Source organism: Dipodomys ordii, unplaced genomic scaffold (assembly GCF_000151885.1).
Source record: "Dipodomys ordii isolate 6190 unplaced genomic scaffold, Dord_2.0 Scaffold14, whole genome shotgun sequence".
NCBI lineage: Eukaryota > Metazoa > Chordata > Mammalia > Rodentia > Heteromyidae > Dipodomys > Dipodomys ordii.
In genome coordinates this window covers 16290134-16314040 of record NW_012267230.1, presented here as the reverse complement: position 1 = coordinate 16314040, position 23907 = coordinate 16290134, and the positions used below count along the sequence as shown (strand labels likewise).

Genomic DNA, 23907 nt, shown 5'->3' with positions numbered 1-23907 from the left:
TTGGTACTGGGAATCAACCCCAGAACACTGCCCTTGCTAGGAAGTGCTTTGCCACCGAGCCCAGCCCAGCCCAGTGCACTCTTTTCTAAATGTAATTTTACTGTTATTACTCAGGTGTTGTGTGGAGGGCCTGCCACTTCATGAGTCCGGCGGTGTGTACACTTCTTTTTGGAATGTCACCCTTCTGTGTGCTTTTCCCCAGTGTCTCCCTCCTGTCCCTGCACAGTTGCATCGCTCATTTTTCACATAGCGTATACTCAATAGCATGATCGTGATTGTTCACCTTTCCTCCCACACCACCACTCCTACTAGTGACCAAAATAACAAACAAAAAAAAAAACATGTTTCTATTTCTTGGAGTTCATTTTGATAAAAGTATTTTAAGTGTTCGGAGGAGGGGCTGGGAAGGTGGCTCAGTGGAATAGTGCTTGCCTTGCATGCATGAGGCCCTGGGTTCAATTCTTCAGCACCACATAAGCAGAAAAAGCTGGAAGTGGCGCTGTGGCTCAAGTAGAAGAGTGCTCGCCTTGAGCTGAAGAGCTGAGGCCTAGAGTTCAGGCCTCATGAACAACAACAACAACAAATGTGAGGAAGAGTTTGCCTTTGTGTTCCTCCACTAAGGGTATCCTCCTGTAGTCTTAGAGTCCTGTATAAATTATCATATAACTGTGTAAGTTTTATTTTAGATCCAACTTCTATGTATAAGAGAAAACATGTACCCTTTGTGTCTGAGCTTGGTTTATCTCACTTAACATGGTTTTATCTAGGTCCATAGATTTTTATTTAAATGACATAATCTTTTTCTAATGGATGAGTAAAATTCCATTATGTATACGTACCACATTTTATTTAGCCACTCATGTATCGTAGGGCATCTGGGCTCTTTCCAAAACTTGGCCATTGTGAATAGTTCTGCGGTGAACATGGGTACGCAAGTGTCTTTGCCATATGCTGACTTAATGTTTTGAGTAGATGCCTAGGAGTGGTAGGACTGTGTTGTAGGGAAGATCTATGTTTAAGTTTTTTTTTGGTCCGTTGAGGGCTTGAACTCAGAGCTTAGGTGTTATACCTGAGCTTTTTCGCTCAAGGCTAGCACTCTGCTGCTTTGAGCCACAGAGCCACTTCTAGTTTTTTTGTGGTTAATTGGAGGTAATAGACTTTTCTGCCTAGTCTGGCTTTTGGACTGTGATTCTCAGATCTCAACCTCTTGAGTAGCTAGGATTATAGCATGAGCCACTAACACTGGCCTTATGTGAGATTTTTTTTTTGACGGTCCTGGGGCTTGAACTCGGGTCCTGAGTGGTGTCTCTGAGTCTCTTTGTGCTCAAGGCTAGCACTCCAGTGCCACTTCTGGCTTTTTCTGAGTAGTTTATTGTATTGGGGTCTCACAGACTTTCCTGCCTGAGTTAGCTTTGAATCATGACCCCATGATCCCTTAGGCTTCTGAGTAGCTAAGATTACAGGTGTGAGCTACCAGTGCTTGGCTTTTTGTGAGATTTCTTTTTTTTTTTGAAGGAGGGGGGGCTCAGTCATGGGGCTTGAATTCAGGGCCTGGGCACTGTCCCTGCGCTCTTCAGCTCAAGGAGAGTGCTCTACCACTTGAGCCACAGCACCACTTCCAGTTTTCTGAGTGGTTTATTGGATATAAGGGTCTCATGGACTTTCCTGTCCGGGCTGGCTTTGAATCTTGATCCTCAGATCTCAGCCTCCTGAGTAGCTAGGAATATAGGCGTGAGCCACCAGTGCTGGCATTTTTGTGAGATTCTTATTTCCAGTTAACCACCAAAAAGCCAAAAGTAGAGCTGTGCTTCAAGTAGTAGAGTGCTATCCTTGTGCACAAAAGCTTAGTGATAGCACCTAGGCCTTGAGTTCAAGCCCCGTGACTGATACAGAAATACACACATTCATCATACATACATACGTACATACATACATCTTGGACTTTGCTGACCACTGAAAACAATCTGCCAGTTAAGAGGAACTAGTATGACAGCACTCGACGTCCCACCAGACTTTCAAACCAGCTGTTACAAGGTGTTCTTCACCCTGGCCCACCAGGGATGGTCTCATGGTACGAGACCGAGCTGGCAGCCCTGCTTAACACTGAAGGTCGGGATCAAAGTGTTCAGACTTTTCTGACCCTGCTGGCTGCTTCTAGACGGGGCCGTTGTTCTAGTGCCTGGGTCTTCCTTTTCTGAGAGGAATACCACCTTAAAATGGGGCCGTTTCCTGTGTTTGGGGCTAAGTGCAAGATGTTGTTAAGATTGATGTCACTTGCTCCTGTTTGTTTGTTTTTAGCAGGGCTTCTTGGGAAGTAGGACTGAGGCCTGTACTTGGCCTAGTTCGCTCCTGATGGGGTCACTTCTCTGTGCTCTGCAGGTCGCGCTCCTGTGGCCAGGCTGTTGTGATGGTGATTGGCGGTGAAGAGCATTTTGAGGACTACGGTGAGGGCAGTGAAGCAGAGCTGTCCCCAGAGACTATGTGCAACGGTGAACTGGACTGCAGCGACCCTTCCTTTCTCACCCCCAGGTGATACCCTGCACTGTGCTTGGTCTTCCTCCCACTCTGTCTTAGTTATTGGGAGTTTGCTGAGCTCACAGGTTGGTAGGAGGAGTCTTGCTGTATTCAATTCCATGTCCTTAACATACCACATTCAGGGATTTTGAGTTTGTACTGGGGTGAAGGTGGGCGTCATTCCCTTTCACCCAGTCACATGCCCAAGTCACTGCTGACCTCTGCCTCCACGTAGCTCAGAGCTATGCTTGGAACTCAGCCTGTGGGTTCTGAGTGCTGGTCATAGGTCATTTCATGGTCTACAGCTGACTTTGAGGGAGGCTGTGGAATGGCAAGCCAGTCTTTGTATTCACATTTTTTAATTTTTTTTTATGGTTATTATAAAGGTGAAGTACTGAGGGGTTACCGTTAGTTATATAAATCAAGAAAAGAACAGATTTCTTTTTGGACAGTGTCACCCTTTCCCTCACTCCCTCCCACTTTTGAATTCATATTCTTATAATTACCTGATGTCTTCAAATTCTCTGGAAGATCTGGGTTTAAATAAGCTAAATGAACTGGGTGCTGGTGGCTCACGCCTGTTATCCTAGCTACTTAGGACTGGGATTCAAGCCAGACTTTTTATCTCCAATTGACCACCAAAAAGCCAGAAGTGAAGCTGTGGTTCAAGTGATAAAGTGCTAGCTTTGAATAAAAAAGCTCAGAGACAGTGTGTAGGCCTTTTTAAAAAAATTTTTTTTTTAAATAAATAAGGTGAATAGTATCTAGTCAACAAGACCATCACTTTCTCTTAGGGCTATGACATCTAGTCAACAAGACCATCACTTTCTCTTAGGGCTATGCTATGCCTGAGGAGATACAGCAGAATTCAGAGTCTACTTGGCTTCGTTGAAGACAGGGGACCTGGGCCACCAGCTCTTATCAGCATCGCACCCGCCCCTAGGTCTTTGTAGAGCCCAGATCTGGTTGGAGGTACCATCTGTGTTGCTGCTTCTCCCTTTTTCTCCTGGGCCCTGAAATCCTCTTCAGCAGCAGAGTCTCAGTATCGGTAAAGCTGCTGTTTGTTGTCATAGCTAGAGCTGTGGAGTGCCAAGAAGGCCGGCCCCTAACTGAGCCAGGATTCCCCCTCTTACCCGGGTGCCTCCTCCACGGTTTTATTTTTTGCTGTGGGCAAGCCCTCTCAGGCATCCCTGCCTGCTCTCCCTTCTGAGAAGAGACATGGGTGGGAAACAGTGGGCTCCTCCACAAAAACGGGCATTCTGAGTCCGTCTGTCCTGCTGTGGCACGCTTCCTATCTGTCTCTTGTCTAGTTTTTTTCATTACTTTCTGTCTAAAGTAGAATTTCCCTGCTACCTATTATGTTTTCCTCTCACCCTTCTTAAAATCAACTTCCAGATTAGTTTCCAACAGTCTGTGGCTCCCAGTGCCTTAGGGATGGCATTGCCTCCTAGACCTTGGTTTCTGAGACCAGAAACATCACTGTGCACTCTTGCTACCAAGAACCCATTGGTAGGAAGTCACAGGAGGCCAACTAGCAGCGCAGAGGATAAGTCCCAGTTGTCTTTTGTTTTTGTTTTGTGTTCTAGGCCTGAACTCAGGGCCCAGGTGCTGTGCCTTAGCTTTTTTTTTTTTTTTTTTTTGCCAGTCCTGGGTCTTGAACTCAGGGCCTGGGCGCTGTCCCTGAGCTTCTTTTGCTCAAGGCTAGTGCTCTACTACTTGAGCCACAGTACCACTTCTGGCTTTTTCTATGTATGTGGTACTGGGGAATCGAACCCAGGGCTTCATGCATGCTAGGCAAGCACTCTACCATTAAGCCACATTCCCAGTTTCATAGATGTGCATGCGGAGATTTGGCTTTGGCCCTTGATCCTCAGATCTCGGTCTCCTAAATAGCTAGGATTACATATATTGAGCTACCAGCACCCAGCTAACTTCTAAAGGTTTTATTTTTGTTTTTAACACAGATCTGCTGTTCTTGATCTTGATAGTTTCTGAGGCAGTTAACTAAAATACTACAGTGAGTTGTGGCATGTTACTATAATCCCAACACTTGACAGGCTGAGGCAAGAAAATGAGGGGTTCAAGGCCAGCCAGGACTGTGTATTGAGAGCTTCCTCAAAACCACAACAAAAGCACAGTGCTCCCCGGAGGCACCTTTGCTGCCACATAGATCCACTTACGCAGAGGAGAATGCTGTGTGCTCCTTACCTTCTCGTCAGGCAGGTTTTTGTTTCCTAGCGAGCTTCTTGCTGACCTGTGAGGGCAGGTGTTGCAGAGCCCTTAGGGATGGTAGATACCACAGGCTCCTTGGACGGATGTCGGGTAGCCTCCTACAGCTCCTTCTCTTCCAGCCTGCTTTTGTCTAGCACCTGTCCCATCCTCCTCATGGCACAGATAGCCTCCTGACAAACCCTTTCCTCTTATGACCTTACACTCTGTCTCTCTAGTTCCGACCCACTTGCTTCAAAGCTGCGCAACATCCTCACTGATGAGGCCTTTGAGTTTTACTGTAGCCAGTGCCACAAACAAATCAACCGCCTTGAGGACCTTTCTGCCCGCCTGAATGATCTTGAGATGAATAGGTAACACTAGTGCACGGCCTTGCTTTGTTCTAGGGGTGAGGGAGACTTTGGCAGTCACTGCCTCCATGCTGATGTGACCCAGGGTGCTCCGGCTGTGATTACCCAGACCAGCCTGAATGCCCAACCCAAAGAGGGTTCCAGACAGTGGGACTCTTCCTTCATTCTGGCCCCTTCCTGCATGCCCTGAGCTGTGCCTGCTACTCTTTTCCCCACCCCTGTGCATGTGGTAGCCTTGCTAGCCATGGTCTTTGTGGGAAGAAACAGTCCAGTGTGCAAGAAGTCACACCTTGCATCTTAGTAAAAAAAAAAAAAAAATCAACCGAGCACTGGTGGTTCATGCCTGTAATCCTAGCTACTCAGGAGTTTGAGATCTGAGGATCGCAGTTCAAAGCAGCCTGGGCAGGAAAGGCCATGAGACTCTTATCAAAATCACCAGAAAACCGGAAGTGGTGCTGTGGCTCAAGTGGTAGAGCGCTCACCTTGAGCTGAAGAGCTGAGGGACAGCGCCCAGGCCCAGAGTTCAGGCCCCACAACCAAAAAAAAAAAAAATCTCCTTAACTGAGTCACATTAGGGAGAAGTGGGGAATTTAAAATCTTTGGAGCAGATGTGTGAGCAGCTTTCTGCAGTGCTAGGCCAATCCAGATGGTGTGTGCTGTGGGAGCCTCTGTTCTGTGAGGTGGCTGCAGTCTGCCCACGGTGCAGGCCTGGGGCGGCTACTCTGCCATCAAGGCTGTGCCCGATACTCCCCTACGCCTAGGTGCCCTGCCTGCTCTTCCCCCTGGCCAGTCCTGTTTTTCTTCTTACCTGGTAGTTTGTATCCCATCCCTTTGTTCTCTCTCTAAGCCCAAACAAACCAGCACTCCAGGGAGCTACAATTTCACAAACCTGTTGGGGGAAGATCTTCAGGTCATTTACTTACTTTGACATACCCTGGGCGTGCTGTTGGTTTAGCTTGTAGTGTTGACCAGTGCCTGGCGGGTGTTGGCCCTGTGAGCCTCTGGCTGAAGAGGAGGTGTGCCACACATGGTACTCTGTGCAGTTGCTCCGGGTACGCAGGCTGGTGCGGGGCACATGTGCTGTGGGCTTCATGCAGCCACCCAGGATGGTCTCCTAGAAGAGGCCTTGAGCTAGTGGAAGAGTTTGTGCAGGCTATCCTGATGTACAGTGGGGTCTTGGCCACCTTAACAAGCAGAAACTCTTCGAGGGGTGTCCCTGGAAGGCTTGAGGAAATCTGGTGGTGATTCCAAGACTTACTGGCTTGCAGTTTTTTGTTTTTAATTTTTTTGTTTTTTGTTTTTAACTCTTTTTTTTTTTTTTGGTCGGTCATGGGGCTTGAACTCTGAGCCTGGGCGCTGTCCCTCAGCTCTTCAGCTCAAGGCGAGCGCTGAACCGCTTGAGCTACAGTGCCACTTCTGATTTTCTAGTGGTTTATTGGAGATAAGAGTCTCACGGACTTTCCTGCCCGGGTTGGCTTTGAACTGTGATCCTCAGATCTCAGCCTCCTGAGTAGCTAGGATTACAGGCGTGAGCCACCAGTGCCCAGCCTGACTTGCATTTTAGAGAAGCCTGTTTTCCTGTTACATGTTCAGCTAGGCATTTTGTGTGCTGTTCTGGGCAAGCGAGGAACTATGTGCTCCTTTGTTGGAGTGCAGCCTGTTATAAAAGAAGAAACGTGTCTCACCTCTTGCTCTCCAAACACTTTTTTTTTTTTGGTCAGTCGTGGGGCCTGGACTGTCCCTCGGCTCTCTCCAAAGATTTTGACATGGAGATGGTAATCTCTTGCCCTGCTGAGAACCTGCCTCCACATGAGCCTGGCCTTGTGGGGTGGTGGTGTGGCTTAGCACAAGCAGCAAGCCCCCTGGGGTCTTTTCACCCTACGAGGCTCTGCTCAAGTGGGCAGACTGTGAGGCCACATGAGGAACAGGAGTGTGAGTCCTGTGTCCTGGTCTACATGGATCACTTCACAGTAGCTCCATGGCCACACTATGTATGATAAAGGGGCTTAGTCTAGACCTTCCCTGGAGTCTTTGGAGTCATGTCTAGTGGGCTGTGTCTGCAGATGCTTGAGAATCTCCGTGGAAACAATTAATTTTTTTTTTTTTTTTGCCGGTTGTGGGGGCCTGAACTCAGCCTGGGTGCTGTCCCTTGGCTCTTCAGCTCAAGGCTAGCGCTCTACCACTTGAGCCATAGTGCCACTTCCAGCTTTTTCTGCTTATGTGGTGCTAAGGAATCGAACCCAGGTCCTCAGGCATGCAAGGCAAGCGCTCTACCACTGAGCCACCTTCCCAGCCCAAGGAAACAATTAATTTTATAGGAACTGAAGTCTTTTCTACCCAGAGATACACCCATGCAGAGGCTGACAGATACACTGCAGTCTGCCCTCACGCATTGTTTAGGAAATGCGATCAATATCTGCATCTACAGACCTGGAAAACCATGAGAAACTGAGTGGCAAAGACATCAAACCTGCTGTGCTCTCAGGATTGCGGTCTACCATGTACAACTTGGTAGAAGGCTTTATTTGGGCTGCCAATCTCAGTGTTCCTGTCTCCTGAACTGCTGGGCATCGGCAGAGCTGATCCCAGTGGGCTAAAAGGGTTGCATCGTCACTCCAGTGCCCTCTACTGGTACATCGTAACATTGCAACAGAAAATGAGTCCCTGGTGCCAATGGATTTCCCCAGAGCCAATATTAAGAATTTGACCCAAGGCCACAGGTATTGAACCCAAGACTGGCGCAGCCTACAACCCAGCAGGTAGATTTGGCTCTCAAAAGAGATCGGGAGGCTGGTGAGGCATGGTTCCAGTGCTCAGAGATAAGCCAGACTTCTGCTGGTTCAGTAGGGAGGTGATACTCTGGGATCCAGAAACAAGAGGTGCATTTGGCTAAACTAGATGGACAGCATGTATGTGTTGTTGGACTGACGTCAGGAATGGTTTCTTGAACCCCTTGTCCCATAGGTGTTTTGAGTATGAAGTGTTGGGGCCAACCATGACAGGTTCTCCTGTCACAGGCAGGCCTGTGTCTTGTTTCACTGGAAGCCTTTGATGGCCAAGTATGGGTGGGCCATGGGGTAGCTTGAGAACCATTTGTTATGAGATAATGGCTGATGATACGTGGAGGCTTGGGGCCCAGCCCTGACCTTCAGTCTGGAATTCTGTCTTGCTGAGTGTGTGTTCTGTGCCTGAGCCCTGCCTGGGTCAGGGGACTGCATGCTTAAATCCGCTGTCTCCTCAGCCTGCGCTTCCTGTTTCCTCCTGCCCTTCTCTCTGCTCCCTGACACGATTTTCCTGTTTGTTTGGTTTTTGCACAGCCCAGCCAAGCGGCTCTCCAGCAGGAAGGTGGCAAGGTAGGCAGAGCCACGACTTTTTTTACTGAATGTTCTGGATGATATTGACAGCTATACTTTAAAAACGAAATAAACATTTTAGCTGGGTATTGGTAACTCACACCTATAATCCTAGCAACTCAGAAGATAGATCTGAGAATCACAGTGTGAAGCCAGCCCGGGCAGGAAAATCCATGAGACTGTTTGCTTCAGTTAACCACCAAAAAGCCTAGCAAGAAGCTGTGGCTCAAGTGGTAGAGCACTGACCTGAGCACAAAAGCAGGGACAGCACCTAGTCCTTGAGTTCAAGCCCTAAAAGAAAAACATTTTAGAAATATCTCTCTTAGGGGCTGGGAAGGTGGCTCAGTGGTAGAGCTCTTGCCTTGCATGCATGAGGCCCTGGGTTTGATTCCTCAGCACCACATAAGCAAAAAGAAAAAAGCCAGAAGTGGCGCTGTGGCTCAAGTGGTAGAGTGCTAGCCTTGAGCTGCAGAGCTGAGGGAACGCGCCCAGGCCCAGAGTTCAGGTCCTATGACTGAAAAAAAAAAAAAAAAAAAGGTACCTGGTTTGGGATGGAAACTCACTTGAAGGATTGGGTTATGGGAGGGGTTTCTAGGGCAGATTTGATACCTTCTAGTACTACATATTTCCTGTGCGTGCTGCATCCCCTGTATCTGCTGTCAGCCAGGTGCATAAGGTACACCCAAGTGAGGGGCTGACCTCTCAGCCCAGTCAGTCTTGTGTTGCTGCCCAGCCTGTTTGTGTTCTGCGGAGGTGACGTGAGGTCCTAAAGCTATTTGTTGGGTTTTGGTTGAAGGTGAGGGCACTCGGGCTGTCCAGTGGAGTCTTCATTGAAGTCAGCGTTCAGGATCTGTAAAATGCTGGAGTGTTTCCCCAAGCTACTGCTGGAGTCAGTGCTGCCCAGGCCTCTGTCGGGCCCCAAGATTCCCCCAGGAACCATTCCCTCCCACCCCCGCTCACCCCCTTGTAGGATACCCCCCATCTTGGTGGCTGTGGTCTTGGACGGGTCTCCCCAGTACCTGCAAGTTCCTCTATTTGTTTCAAGGTTGAATCTCTGCCTTCTTTCAGGTTTTGCCCTATTTATTCCTTCACATTATTTGCACAGCACATCTTCTGTAGATTCTTGAGTAAAGAGGTACCAGTTGATAACTCCTGAGACCTTGTGAGTGATTTTTTTTCTTTTGTACTGGTTTTGTTTTTTTGTTGTTGCTGGTCGTGGGGCCTGAACTCTGGGCTGTGGGCGCTGTCCCTCAGCTCTTCAGCGTAAGGCTAGTGCTCCACCACTTCCAGTTTTCTAATAGTTTATTGGAGAGTTTCACAGACTTTCCTGCCTGGGCTGGCTTTGAACCATTATCCTCAGATCTCAGCCTCCTGAGTAGGATTACAGGCATGAGCCACCAGCACCTGGCAGTTGTGGGGCCTGAACTCTGGGCCTGGGCGCTGTCCCTGCACTCTTCAGCTCAAGGCGAGCGCTCTACCACTTGAGCCACAGCGCCACTTCTGGTTTTATGGTGTTTTATTGGAGATAGGAGTTTCACAGTCTTTCCTGCCCGGGCTGACGTTGAACCCCGATCCTCGGATCTCAGCCTCCTGAGTAGCTAGGATTACAGGCATGCGCCACCAGCGCCCGGCTAGTGCTGGGTTTTTAACTTAGACTCCTATGCTTGCCAATCAGCTAATCAGGTGCTTTACCATTTGGGCCATGTCCTTAGCCCTTTTTTGCTTTAGTTATTTTTGGATAGGTTCTCACATTTTTGTCTAGGGTGGCATGGACAAATGAGTCTCCTACTTCTGCCTCCTAGTAACTGGGATTAGAAGTGGCTGCTGCTGCTGCTGCTATGGGGATGTCACTTTTTTTTTCTTTTCCTTTTGTGGAGTTTGAACTCAGAGCCTGGGCACTGTCTCTGAGCTCTTTTACTCAAGGCTAATGCCCTGCCACTTGGAGCCACAGGTCTATATCTGGTTTTTGAATGGTTAATTGGAGATAAGAGTCTCAGGGACTTTTCTGCCCAGGCTGGCTTTGAATAGGGATCCTCAGATCTCAGCCTCCTGAGTAGCTGGGATTACAGGTGTGAGCCACCGCAGCCTGGTGGGGATATCACTTTTTACTGGGCTGGTCTTGAACCTTGATCTCCTAACCTCTCTCTGCTTCTGGGACAGCTGATTCAAGCTGCTCCTTGGATGCCCATACACTGGCAGGGCTTTGCTTGTGCTCTTTGCTCTGGAGTAAGAATGCCTTGCTGTTGTTTCTGGTCTAGGATTGTTGCTAAGAGGCTTAAATTACTGTGTCCTAATTTTTGTTTCTTTGTGACTTCTTCTCACTGTAGAAGCTTTTCAGATGTTTTCTTTATCCCTAAAGACCATAAATACAAGCCAGATGCATGTGGCTCATGCTAGAGGCTGAGATCTGAGGGTCGTAGTTCAAAGCCAGGCCCGGCAGGGGAAAGTCCATGAGACTCTTATCTCCAATAAACCACTCAGAAAACCAGAAGTGGCGCTGTGGCTCAAGTGATAAGAACACTTGCCTTGAACTGAACAGCACAGGGACAGCACCCAGGCCCAGAGTTCAAGCCCCACTACCGACCCCCCCAAAAAAAAGACCATAAATATAATCGTAAAGATCATCATGAGTCTGGTTTTGTCCATTTCTGTGGGTCTTTCCCCACAGATCTGACATGCCTGGTCTGCTTGTCCTGCAGCTCTTACGGCCTGCTCAAGGGCTGATGTCTAGAGGGGGCAGAAGCCAGGGTCACACTGGGACCAAAGTCAGGGTCAGAATGGTACAGCCTGCTGTGCTGCTCACTATATCAAAGCCTTCTGCCTCAAACACATGGCTACTGGTAGGAATGAGAAAGGTAAGAACCCAGCCCAGCCATCTCCTGCCAGCCCCCAGCCTCGGGCCCAGGCCGGCTTTGTGTCTAGAGATGCACTGCTAAGAGGAGAGGAGCTTCATGGCTCTGCAAATCTGGGTGGTAAAGAGCTACATTTTTTTTTTTTTTGTCGGTCATGGGGCTTGAACTCTGGGCCTGGGCGCTGTCTCTGCACTCTTCAGCTCAAGGCAAGCGCGCTGTTCCGCTTGAGCCACAGCGCCACTTCCGGTTTTCTAGTGGTTTATTGGAGATAAGAGTCTCATGAACTTTTCTGCCCCTGCTGGCTTTGAACCATGATCCTCAGATCTCAGCCTCCTGAGTAGCTAGGATTACAGGCGTGAGCCTCCGGTGCCTGGCAAACTACATCTTTTAAACTACTCTTCCTTTCCCTTTACAGACCTCTGGTATAAATAGGCCCAACTTGTGGGTATTCACAGTGATATTTAAAGAGCAGAAGCGTATTCTGTAGTGTACCTGCAGAACATAAATGCATTTAAACATGTGTGCAGATTTTAATCTGTCCAAGGTTTTCCCTTCTGGGAAGTCTGGGGAGAGCCCCAGAATTCTTGGGAAACACAAAGCAGCTTTTCCACAGCCCGCTTTGCAGAAGCGCTCACCTCTTTGTCGGTGCGTTGTGGCGGAGGTGATGCCTTCACAGTGCCAGCTGTGTCTCTGGCCGACATGTGTCTTCCCTGACCTGACCGTTCCCTTACTGTCTGTAGAGATGGACTGGCGCTCTCCGTGAGGCACCTGACGGATCAGGTCCGGTTGGACCCCAGCAGGGCCATTGGCTACGCTCCATAGGAAAAGATTGGTCTTAGAGTTCCAGCACCTCATTATCCTTCTGCCAGCCTTTACCTGCCTCCCACAACCCCTTTTCCTGTTGCTCTCCTCACTAGGGAAGGATAAGTGAAGAATTCTCCTTTCCTCATGGGTTAAAAAAACAAAAAAGCACTTCTGCTAGGCAACCATGCTGAGTGGTTGGGGACAGTGTGCTCTCCCTGTCCTATGGTCTCTGCGTCTGAGGTAGGCAGCTCCCTGCCTGAGAGTGGTGTCACATTGAGTTGATTGTCCTGGGAGGCACGGAGCGATGACTGGCCAACACAGTGTCCATCAGCAAGCACCCTTTCAAGAGTCTGAGGAACCCAAAGTAGGTCCAGGAACTCTGGGTGCCCCTATCAAGTATGCACATACAGGTTTGTGGCTCTAGGAACAAAGGTGCCACCTTTCCTTTCTAGTCACTAAGGAGGTAGACGTTTTCATGTAGTTATCACTAGCAGTTAGTTGAATTCTTTTACTGGGCTTCATCCTTAGCAAAACTGTCTACAAACATCCTCTTATTTCAGCCTCATACTGGCTGCCGGAAGTTCCCTGCTGAGGGAGAGGAAGAGGAAGGCGGAGAGGGCTAGAGCTTTTTGAGGGTCACACGACTCTGGACTCAGACTGTCAGGTTTGGGGCCTGGGTTAGTATTGGAGTTTCCAGGGCATGAGAAGACCATAAGATGCAAGCTTTGCTGTTATTTGTATGTCCGTACACATCCATAAGGACTTTAGACACCATAACATCATGAGGAGGTTAGTTTGGGCACTGAACCAAGACATCAGCAGCTGGGAAGTAGCCCCTACCCAGTGGAATACTTAGAATTATGCAGGACTACAGGGTCAGGATTCCATCTTGACCTGGGTAGATCAAAATCCTGTCTACTGATATTGTTGCTGTAGAGGACATGTGCATCTTGGGCTTCTAGGGCCCATGGCTTCTCTTAGGACCCAAAACTGTCACAGCCCAAGAGTGCACTTGTCAACAAAGTGATAAATGCCTATTCTTCCAGCCCTCAGGTGGCTGAGGAGGAGTGAGGTAGGAGTTTGAGGCCACCCTGGGCTATGCGCTAGACTCTCATTCAAAAAATAAAAAAGTAAGCCAGACACTGGTGGCTCACGCCTGTCATCCTAGCTACTCAGGCTGAGATCCGAGGATTAGGGTTCAAAGCCAGCCCGGGCAGAAAAGTCCATGAGATTCATCTCCAATAAACCACCAGAAAATCGGAAGTGGCGCTGTGGCTCAAGTGGCAGAGCGCTCGTCCTGAGCCGAAGAGCTGAGGGACAGTGCCCAGGCCCAGAGTTCAAGCCCCATGACCAATAAACAAACAGATAAATTTTATGTGTGTGTGTGTGTGTTTAAAATGAATCTTTATAGGTGTCCTGTACAGGAGTCAAAATCTTGAATTAATGTTTGATGGGCCTCTATCATGTTGAGGAATGATGTATTTTATTGTGCCCAAGTACAAAGTACCTTTCTCCCATTAGCTGACGGGGAGGGAGGTCGTACTGTTAGGGTCCAAAGAACAATGGGAGGACTCTGACCAGAGTGCAGCCTGCTCACTTCCAGCCCCTTGGTAAAGGCAGCTTACCTGCAGAACCTCTCGTTCAATGCTTTGCTCAGGAGACTCCCCGCCCCCCCAGCCAGGAGTAGAGGCCTCTGCCCTGTCATAATGCAAACCACTTTTGAGGAGGATTTGGAAGTGCTGGCATTAGAAGAGCTTGTCCTTTGGTTTTTCCCATTCTTTCCCCTGCTGTGGACTCTCTTCCATAGGTACCTGCACCAGTCGGGGGCTCTGACTATGGAGGCCCTGGAGGACCCTCCCCCAGATCCCGCAGAGGGCCTAGAGGAAGACATTGCTGACAAGGTAAGCTATGGGAAATGGGAGCCGAGGACCCTGTGTGTTGGGAATGTTGCTGGCATCTGAGAACCTGTGGTTTCTCTGAGACGCTTGCCAGCCATTGGGGACACTTGGCCTTGCCCTGGCCTTGAGAAGCTGTCAGGACAGCTCAGATAGCCAGGGCGTCATCAGTTGCTGGTTAGCTCTTCTGGGTCAGCCTGATATTCCTCAGTGAGGTCTGTAAGGGGTCCAGTGGCTCTGTGGCACCTGGGCAGAGCCAGCCAAAAGAAAGGGGCCGGAGCAGTGGGGTCCACAGAACCTGGTGCCCCATCTCCGGCATGACTGGCTGCCTGTGTGCACTTTGAGTCCATTCAGGATGGCAGCATCAAGGGGATAACGGAGACTCATCTGCCCAGGGCCAATGGAGGCAAGACCAGGGTACCTGGGGATTGGAGAGCAGCCAGGCCGCTTGGCTGTAAATGGCACAGAGCCACAACATCAGGAATGGCTGTATTCCTGGGGACTTAGCTCAAGTCACACCACTCCCCAGGGGCAGCCTGAGCCGTGGAGGGGGTGTACCCACCCTCCCTCTGTGGCAAGCCCCTTCTCTGTGGCATCTGGCATTCTGCAGACTAGAGAAAAGTCCTTTCTCTTCTTCCCTTCTTCCTATACAGGTATTTGTCTCCCATGCTGAGAGTTCCTGAGGGAGGGAGGAGCTAAAACTTGAGGTTTTTGTCCCTCCTGGGCCTCCTCTATGTATTTTGTCCAGCAGAGTAGGGCTCTTATAGGTGGCAGTGCTGACCCACAGTGGGCCATGTACCAGTCAGAAGGTGCTCCTGATCCCCACCAGCTCGGAGGCCCCTTGGTGTTCACCCTTGTGACTGCAGTGTGATTACAGAATAGTTGCTGAGCAGGGTTCTCGGGGGTGGGGTAGGGTGTGGACCCTTCTGTCTCTCTGTACTTACTTCTTAAGCCATCCTCTCATTATTGAGGTTGTCTTCTTGGAGAGGAGGGTGTCAGAGCTGGAGAAGGACAGCGTGGCTGCTGGGGAGCAACACGGCCGGCTGAGGCAGGAGAACCTCCAGCTAGTGCACAGGTGAGTAGGCGTCTTAGCCACCTTGAACAGACGTTGTGATAGGCTGAGAGCCGTTGAAGCACAGACGCTGTGATAGACTGAGAGCCGTTGAAGCACAGACGCTGTGATAGACTGAGAGCCGTTGAAGCACAGACGCTGTGATAGGCTGAGAGCCGTTGAAGCACAGACGCTGTGATAGGCTGAGAGCCGTTGAAGCACAAATGCCAGGGTGGTGGTGGTGGGTGCCCGTGGCTCTCAGGAGGCTGAGATCTGGGACATCATGATTTGAGGCCAGCCCAGGCAGAAGTTTTTGAGACCCTGTCTACAAAGTTAACAGCAAAAAGCAGGGCTGGAAGCATGGCTCAAGTCACAGCAGACAACTGGGAATGCAGCGTAGTGGTAGAGCGCTTGTCTACCTTGCGTGAAGCCCTGGGTTCCATTCCTCAATACCACATTCACAGAAAATCCAGAAGTGGTGCTGTGGCTCAAGTGGTAGAGTGTTAGCCTTGAGCAAAAGATGCTCAGGAACCGTGCCCAGGCTCAGAGTTCAAGCCCCAGCACTGGCAAAAAAAGAAAAAGAGAAAGTGATACCAGCCAAGCAAACAACAAGAGTGAATGAGAGGCCCTGAGCTTAAACACCAGCATGGACCAAAAAATAAAAATAAGACAGGCGTGGGCTGGGAAGGTGGCTCAGTGGTAAAGCGCTTGCCTTGCATGCCTGAGGCCCTGGGTTCGATTCCTCAGCACCACATAAGCAAAAAGAAAAAAAGCCAGAAGTGGCGCTGTGGCTCAAGTGGTAGGGTGCCTAGCCTTGAGCTGAAGAGCTGAGGGACAGCGCCCAGGCCCAGTTCAGGCCCCATGTCCGGACCAAAAAAAAAAAAAGACAGACAGTGTGGGGGTTTGACTCAGCATGCGTCCTGAGTTTAAAACAGACTTCTACACACGTTATTATTCCTCATTGGACGGTGGGTGCATCCAGAGCTTCTCCAAGTTGATTTTCAGAAGAGCTTGGGAGTCCTGAAGGACTAGCCTAGGGTTCACCTACACCCAGCAGTAACTATTAGAGACCTCTGACTGTTGGCCTGTTTGTGAGAACCCACCCTGAGGAAGTATCTGGCCGTGGCACTACTTCTTGGGCGAGGCTTTGCTCCGAGACAGTCCCACTTGTACCATCTCATTCACCCTTGCTCTCACCCTGGCAGGCAGATGCTGCTGTTTGACAGATAAGGAAATGGGCATGGGGAGGTTAGGTGAGTCCTGGCCCAGGGCTTCAGAGAAAGCAGTAGGGGCTTTGGGGCAGAGGGCAGAGCCCTGGGTTAGAGAAACAAGTGAAGGCGGTATTGGCAGACATATAGGCCACCCTGATTCACAGGGTCACAGCCCACCCTGAGCACTGCAGCCTATGGGATTGGCTTCGTGGCAGAAAACTAAGGAAGGTAATAGGTTGGTGAGATGTCATCACTGGACAGGCTTTGAGGAGGACACAGAGTGTGGGACTGTGTTTGTGTAGGGCTGCGCCCACTCCTGCTCTAGGGTCCTTGAAATGCTGCATTTTGGAGTGCTCAAACAAGGCTTATTACATTTGCCCCCATGTTTCTTATGCAGGCTGAGACTAGCTGGGCAGGGACATTAGTTCTCATGGAGGAGCCGGGTACCACAGGGTACCACAGAGGAGGGGGGTTGGTCTAGGAGGCCCGTGTAGAATCACAAGCAGGACTCTGTCCTCTGAACCCATGTCCTTACTAGACCCTCCGGCAGACCACTGAAGTCCTGCTCTCACACGGTGTTGCCTCAGGCCAGGGTTCTGTCCCTTTGCGACCCCGCTTCCTCGTCCGTGACCTTAGTGTTTGGATTACAGCTAGGTCATCCTGACCATGCGTGAGGCCAACATTCAAGACAGCCAAAATAGGTGGTATCCCTCCAGCACGCCACAGGTTCTCCTGAGAGAGGCCAGCCCAGGTGCAGCGCTGCTCACTCTCCAGGACTCTTGTCATGAAGTGCTGCCTTGCTTCCTGGGCATTGGGCTTGTGCAGCCTTTCCTCGTTCCCATGTCTGCACACAAGTCCACTCGGAGGCAGCTGCTCTCTTGCCTTTCGCATGACCTTCCCTTTCCATCAGCTCAGAACTGTGAGCTTGCTTGCTCTTGGGTAGCATACCCATTTTCTTTATAAACCTGTACTTTCCTTTTCTGTGTACTCATTTTCAGAGGGGACAGCCCTGAGAGATGCTGGAAAAGGGTGCGTAGGAGCTCTGCATGTCTAAATATGTGCTCATCCAAGTGGCGCTGTGGCTCAAGCAGTGGAGCGCTCACCTTGAGCTGAAGAGCACAGGGACAGCGCCCAGCCCAGAGTTCAGGCCCCACGACCCCCACACACACACAAAAAGATGTGTTCATTCCCACTCTATCCTGCCTGCAGGTGCTGGCTTAGTAGGGCTCAGTGTGCCAGGTTAGAACTAAGGCTCCTGGGGGTTAGAGATGTGCTCCGATGCTAGCTGATCTGTTCTGTGTGCAGAAGCCTGCACTGCTGGTTCTTTCCCATCCTAGATGTGGTGAGTTGAGGCTCACTGTTTTCTATGATTAGCGCTTGGAGTTTAGCCTATAACGCTAGGAAACTTACCTCTCTAGTTTTAGAACCTTTTGGTCTCTCTACTCAATCTCTCTTTAATTCTTTTGATCATAATAAACCTTCTAAAACTTCCCTCCCATTTCATTTTCCTAATTTCTGATTTTGACTTTTTGTCCCTGTTCTCAGGTCTTAGCCAGACAGCCCAGATAGAAAAGTTCACAAGATTCTTATTTCCAACTAACTACCAAAAAAGAAAAAAGCAGGACTAGAAATGCGGCTCAAGTGGTAGCATACCAGCCATAAACAATCAAGTAGCACTGAGTTCAAGCCCCAAAACTGACAAAAAATAAAACATAAATCTTCAGTTTCCCTCACCAACTCTTCTGTTGAATTAAAAGCTTTTGCTAGGTATGGTGCCTTGTGTCTGTAAGCCCAGCTCCTTTGGAAAGTCTCAGGGTGAGGCCATCCTAGACAAAAAGTTATGACTCCCTCCCACACATTCATCTGAATACGAATAATCTGGATCTTGTGGTACGTGTCTGTCACCTCCGCTGTGATGGAGGCTCCTGTGGTCCTGTGCATGCTAAGCCAGGGCTTTACCACTGAGCCACACCCCTAACCCGCAGCCTCATAGTTTCATTATTTTGTGCGGGTCCTGGGGCTTGAACTCAGAGCCTGGGTGCTGCCCCTAAGCCTCCGTGTGCTCAAGGCTAGCGCTCTACCGCCTGAGTGGCAGCGCCACTTCGGCTTTTTCTGAGTTTGAGCCGTGGTCCTCAGATCTCAGCCTCCTGAGTAGCTAGGATCACAGCCACCAGCACCCAGCTCCCTCATAGTTTTAGTTTCTGAGAATTACTTTTGTCTTCCTCTCACAGTGTGGTGCTCTTATTTCTTGGTAGCATTAGACATAGGTGTTCCCACGTGCCCAGCAGCTGGCCCCACATTCGGCCTGGATGTGGCTAGAAGCTTTGCCATAACTTTTAACACACCATTGCTGACACCCAGACTTGCCTCTGCATGCTGCAAGGTTGGTGGCCAGCTGTCACCTTCGTTACCTGCAGAGGGTGGCACCCCGTGGACCCAGTGCGCTCGGGCCCCTCTGAGGCGGTGTGTGCGGACAACCCAGCCATGTGTTACAGCCCCAGGAGCAGCTTCCACTGTCCGTGTGCAGGACCTGGGAAAGACGCCACGTAGGCTTGCAGGCCTGTTCATGTGAGCCCTACTTTGCCTTTAGAGCCAATGCCCTGGAGGAGCAGCTGAAGGAGCAGGAGTTGAGAGCCAGCGAGATGGTCCTGGAAGAGGCCCGGAAGCAGAAGGAGCTCTTGTGCAAAATGGAGCGCGAGAAGAGCATCGAGATTGAGAACCTGCAGGCCAGGTGGGTGAGGCTCCAGGCGGGTGGGTGAGGGAGGTCCTGCAGGCCGGGCGGGTGAGGGAGGTCCTGCAGGCCAGGCGGGTGAGGCTCCAGGCAGGTGAGGGAGGTCCTGCAGGCCAGGCGGGTGAGGGAGGTCCTGCAGGCCAGGCGGGTGAGGCTCCAGGCAGGTGAGGGAGGTCCTCCACAACCTGGGAAGGAGCCCCGCTGTGGCAAAGGGGGGACTTGTAAAGACCAGAACCCCAATCCTTTCCTAAAAGTCCCTGAACTGATGCCTGTCCTGTGTTCCACACCGACACAGCAGCCTTAGCCAGGCAGCGGCCTGGGCCTGCGGCCTCAGCTGTTCACCCACGCCGAGGAGCTCAAGGCCAGCATGGGTAGTAGAACCAGATGCTAAATTTAAAAAAGAAAATTTTTAAAAAAAGTTGTTTTAAGGAATTTACAGAATTCCTTTTGGGCTCCATGGAACTGATGTTGTGGCCATTTGTACATTAACGCCACTCTGCAAGGGATGCCAGATAACAGAAATGTACACCTTATATGGAGGTGAAGTGGTCAGGAGCAAAACCAGGGGCCTTTGTAGCCCAGATGAGCAGTGGGTAGATGGGGAGAAGGCTCAAGGCTACCTCTCAGAGCAACTGCCAACGGAATGTGCAGACTTGCCTTTAAGGAGTGGCATAGAGTCCCCTCTCCTGGGGACTGGACTCAGCCGGTGATGTAGGAGTCCTTTGGGTGTCGAGTAAGTATGGTGAGAAGGCCCTGGTCTTCGGTGAAATTCCCCAAACCTACCACCCCCATCTCTTCAGAGGACACGGCCAGGGCGCTTGGCACTGTCCAGCCCACAGGAAGGACGACTGGGGAACAAAGGGATGTGAGGCTGGTGCCGTGGATTCCGTAGATGGAGTGTGTCTAGTAGAGTCTCCCCGCCGAGTGCGGCGCAACACAGAGAGCCTGCAGGGACCCTGGGAAAGCCTGCAACTTCCCTATAAACCTGAAGTTACTCCCAAGCCCAAACCGAACTTAAAATCTGTCTGGTGTTAACAGAAAAGTGTTGGTCTAGAGCTGCGTGCTGGTGGCTCACACCTGTAATCCTAGCTACTCAGGAGGCTGAGATCTGAAGATTGTAGTTTGAAGCCAGCTCAGGGAGCAAAGTCCATGAGACTCTTATCTCTAACCAGAAAAGGGCCGGAAGTGGGAATTGGTAGCATGTCAGCAGAAAAAGTCAAATGAGAGTGAGAGGCTCTGAGCTCTCTGTCTCTGTCTCTCTCACACACACACACACAGACTCACTCACTCACTCACTCAAAGCTTTCTATTTTTTTTTGTCGGTCTTGGGGCTTGAACTCTGGGCCTGGGCGCTGTCCCTCAGCTCTTCAGCTCAAGGCGAGCGCTCTACCACTTGAGCTACAGCGCCACTTCCGGTTTTCTGGTGGTTTATTGGAGATAGGAGTCTCCACGGTCTCTCCTGCCCGGGCTGGCTTTGAACCGCGATCCTCAGATCTCAGCCTCCAGAGTAGCTAGGATTACAGGCGTGAGCCACCAGCGCCCGGCTACTCAAAGCTTTCTGTAAGGCTTTGGCTTTCCTTGGCCACAGCAAGTGGAGGTCACAGTGCAGCTTCCTGCCAGGGCTCCCCCAGATCTTGACACCTTTTTGGGAATTCGGTCCGAGCCTCCTCTTTGTGCCCCAGGCTGCAGCAGCTGGATGAGGAGAACAGCGAGCTGCGGTCCTGCACGCCATGCCTGAAGGCCACCATCGAGCGTCTGGAGGAGGTGAGCCGCTGACCCCTCGCAGTGTGTTGGGCTGTCAGAAGTGGGCAGAGCTCTGCCACGCAAGGGGTTCCCCACCCTCTGCTCTAAATTCCAAGTAGCAGCAAGGACATGCTCCAGGCCTCTGGAGCAGAACAGTGTGTCCTGCTGGTGGCACTGGATCCTTCCCAGTTTCCAGATCTCCCACAGACTTGGGATGCACAGGGTCCAGAGACCCACCATGGGATCAGCTCAATTTGTCTGAATTCACTGGAACATGCTCCTGAAGGGTAGACTGGCAACCCCGATCTCCAACACTGCAAGCAAAGGCAGTGCTGTGGGCTCCCCGCTCCAGTCATTTGCTAAGAGACCTCCTCTCTTCATTCCTTTTACAAGTGCCTCTTGGGCACCTCAAAACCAGCATGTTCTGAGACCACCTGAGCTCCAGCTCATGTGAATCAGAGGAGCCAGGCTAGAACGACCCACAAGTAATAGGTGTCAGGCCTTGCCCGAAGGACACTCTTTCCTTCCCTGCTAAAAACAACAGCCCTTATGGCCTATGTGTGCCTAGACCACAGGGCAGAACAGCCCTGCTACCTGAGCCCCGTGTTTGTACCAGTAGACACACTGCAGGAGGCAAGGCCACGTGTCCACACTGCTGTCTGCTTTTGCAGGAAAAGCAGAAGTTGCTGGATGAGATTGAAGAGCTGACACTGCGGCTCAGTGAAGAGCAAGAGAACAAGAGGAAGATGGGGGACAGGCTGAGCCATGAGAGGCACCAGTTCCAGAGAGACAAGGAGGCAACGCAGGAGGTGAGCAGAGCACCTGCTCCTCCCATGTTCCTGCCCAGTTAGATGAAGCCTGGTACCTAGGGAAGGCTTGAGGAGCCTTTCATTCTTTTGGCTACTGGGCAAGACCAGTGGCATTCTGAAATGTGAGGTGATAGTCTCGCAGCAGTGGGTGGCTGACTGGCAGGTGCCTGTCCTCTGGTTGCCTCATAGCTTATTGAGGACCTCCGGAAGCAGCTAGAGCATTTGCAGCTCCTCAGGCTGGAGACAGAGCAAAAACGGGGCCGCAGCAGTAGCCAGGGTCTGCAGGAGTACAACAGCCGTGCCCGAGAGAGTGAACTGGAGCAGGAGGTCCGAAGGCTCAAACAGGTATGGCTCAGCCCCTTGTGCTCACTCCGGCAGAAGCTTCCAGAAGGCTGGAATGGGAAGGGACCTCAGCTGACCGTCTCCCTTGGCCAGTCCTTCCCTAGGCCAGCCCCTAGCAGGGGCCCTGGCCCAATGTGACGATGTGTGTCCTGCAGGACAACCGCAACCTGAAGGAGCAGAATGACGAGCTGAATGGACAGGTCATCACCCTCAGCATCCAGGGCGCCAAGAGCCTCTTCTCCACAGCCTTCTCTGAGTCCCTGGCTGCAGAGATCAGCTCAGTCTCCCGCGATGAGGTAACACACCCTACCACCTGCATCCCCGAGCTCTGTGTTCTAACCCTTTGCTCTCCCCAATCTTGACTCCCTGCTTTCACACAGCTCATGGAAGCAATCCAAAAGCAAGAAGAGATCAACTTCCGCCTACAGGACTACATCGACAGGATCATCGTGGCCATCATGGAGACCAACCCGTCCATCCTGGAGGTCAAGTAGAACAGCAGAGCCCTGGGCTGGTCCAGGACTCCATGAGTACACTGGAGCGGCCCTGCCTCACCACTCCCAGCTAAGGCCGCCAGACCCCACAGCCGGCTGAGCCGGGGGCCGACAGGCCCTCACAAGGCCGGGCTGGGCATGTGAAGACGGGCTGCGGAAGGTGGAGGGTAGTAAGAAGCCAGGAAGGGAAGCCCAGGTAGCAGACAAGGAGCGAGGCTGGGCCTGCTGCTGGCTCCGCCCTTCGGGGAGCCAGGGCCCCTCACCCCGTCACCCAGCCCACAATCACCTGTGTCTTCTCAGCAGTGGTGGGCTCGGGGACAGTCTCAGGCTGGGGTGAGCCACCCTGTGTCTCCTCTGTGGCAGACCCTCTTCCCGCCATGCGGCCCTATGGGAAGAGTCCGCAGCTTTCTACTCAGGCATCCTGACAGGTGCCACCCACGCCTGGCATGTGAGTCCTGGGCCCTCACGGGGGATGACGGTGCGGGTAGGACAGCAGGCAAGGCTGGCACGTGTGAGTCGGGCTGGGAGTGGCTCAGGCCCCAGAGCCTTGCAGTCACTCGGATGGCGTGAACCTCGCTGCTCTTCCCTCAGGTTCTGCCCCTCCCGTGGGGCCCTAGGCCAGGAGCCTTTGCTCTGAGCAGAGGACTTGAGAACTCCCTTCCCGGATGGGTGGACATACCGACCCCTCTGCCTCTAGTTGCAGGTGCTGCTTCTTTGCAGAGATGTGACTTTCTCTGGCCGCCTAGAGCCTAGCACCCCGATAGTGCATAGTGCCCATCACTGCCCTGGGTGAAGGCACGCTTCTCAGGCCTCTGGAACCAGGGTTCCCTTTTGGTGTCTGACTAAGTCATAAGGGTATATTTTGTCGGAGGGCAGGCTGGGAGACTGCACACAGACAAGGGACAGAGGAGCCCTTACCACCCTACCCTGCACTGCCCCAGAGTGGCATCACCCACAAGCTGCTCGACCTGCCTGGGCCTGGGCCCTGGCTGGCAGCCCCAGTGCCCCAGGGTGGCTGGAATCCCGCCACAAAGACTGTCTGTCCACTGTGTGCGAGTGTGTGCACGCCAGCATGAGTGTGCACACAGGCGTGCGTGTGCGTGTGCTCACACATGCTGCCTGCATCCCTCCACTGCCCCCACCCACCCACTACACTACAGTTTAAGGTGTTGCCGCGTATTGTACATTTTGGGGAAAGCCTTGGGTGTAAATCAGTGTAAACTTGGAGGAGAGATTTTTCTATCATGTAGAGTAGGTATTTTTTATAGATTGAAGGTTGATCAATTTTTTTAATACTTTCCAGAGAGAAAACTATCTGTGTATACACATGAAAAAATATATATATATATGTATATGTATAATATATAAATACCGGAGCCCTGCCTCTCTGTGCCACATCCTGGCCTCGTGGCCTGTGCTTGCGGACTGTCCTCAGTGCTGATCATAAACGGGTCTCCAGGAGACACCAGCCCCCACCCTGCCCATCGCACCTGCTTCAGCTCCCTGGGGACGGCAGGGAGGGAGGCCAG

At 51.3% G+C, this 23907-nt stretch overlaps 1 protein-coding gene across 5 annotated transcripts in view; it reads left to right on the top strand.

The window, feature by feature from the left end:
• Rab11fip3 (RAB11 family interacting protein 3 (class II)) overlaps positions 1-22910 on the top strand; it is a 45729-nt gene extending 22819 nt beyond the window's left edge. For 3 of the 5 annotated variants that reach the window (XM_013011589.1, XM_013011592.1, XM_013011591.1), the window contains 11 exons: positions 2380-2529; positions 4962-5096; positions 8411-8446; positions 13910-14003; positions 14969-15072; positions 18850-18990; positions 20673-20754; positions 21405-21542; positions 21732-21887; positions 22040-22180; positions 22265-22910. In XM_013011589.1, coding sequence (XP_012867043.1) covers positions 2380-2529; positions 4962-5096; positions 8411-8446; positions 13910-14003; positions 14969-15072; positions 18850-18990; positions 20673-20754; positions 21405-21542; positions 21732-21887; positions 22040-22180; positions 22265-22378 — 1291 coding nt within the window. In that variant the 3' untranslated portion in view covers positions 22379-22910. The remainder of the gene's footprint in view (positions 1-2379; positions 2530-4961; positions 5097-8410; positions 8447-13909; positions 14004-14968; positions 15073-18849; positions 18991-20672; positions 20755-21404; positions 21543-21731; positions 21888-22039; positions 22181-22264) is intronic. The other 2 variants (XM_013011590.1, XM_013011593.1) reach the window with 2 other exon arrangements.
• Positions 22911-23907: the final 997 nt, after the last annotated feature.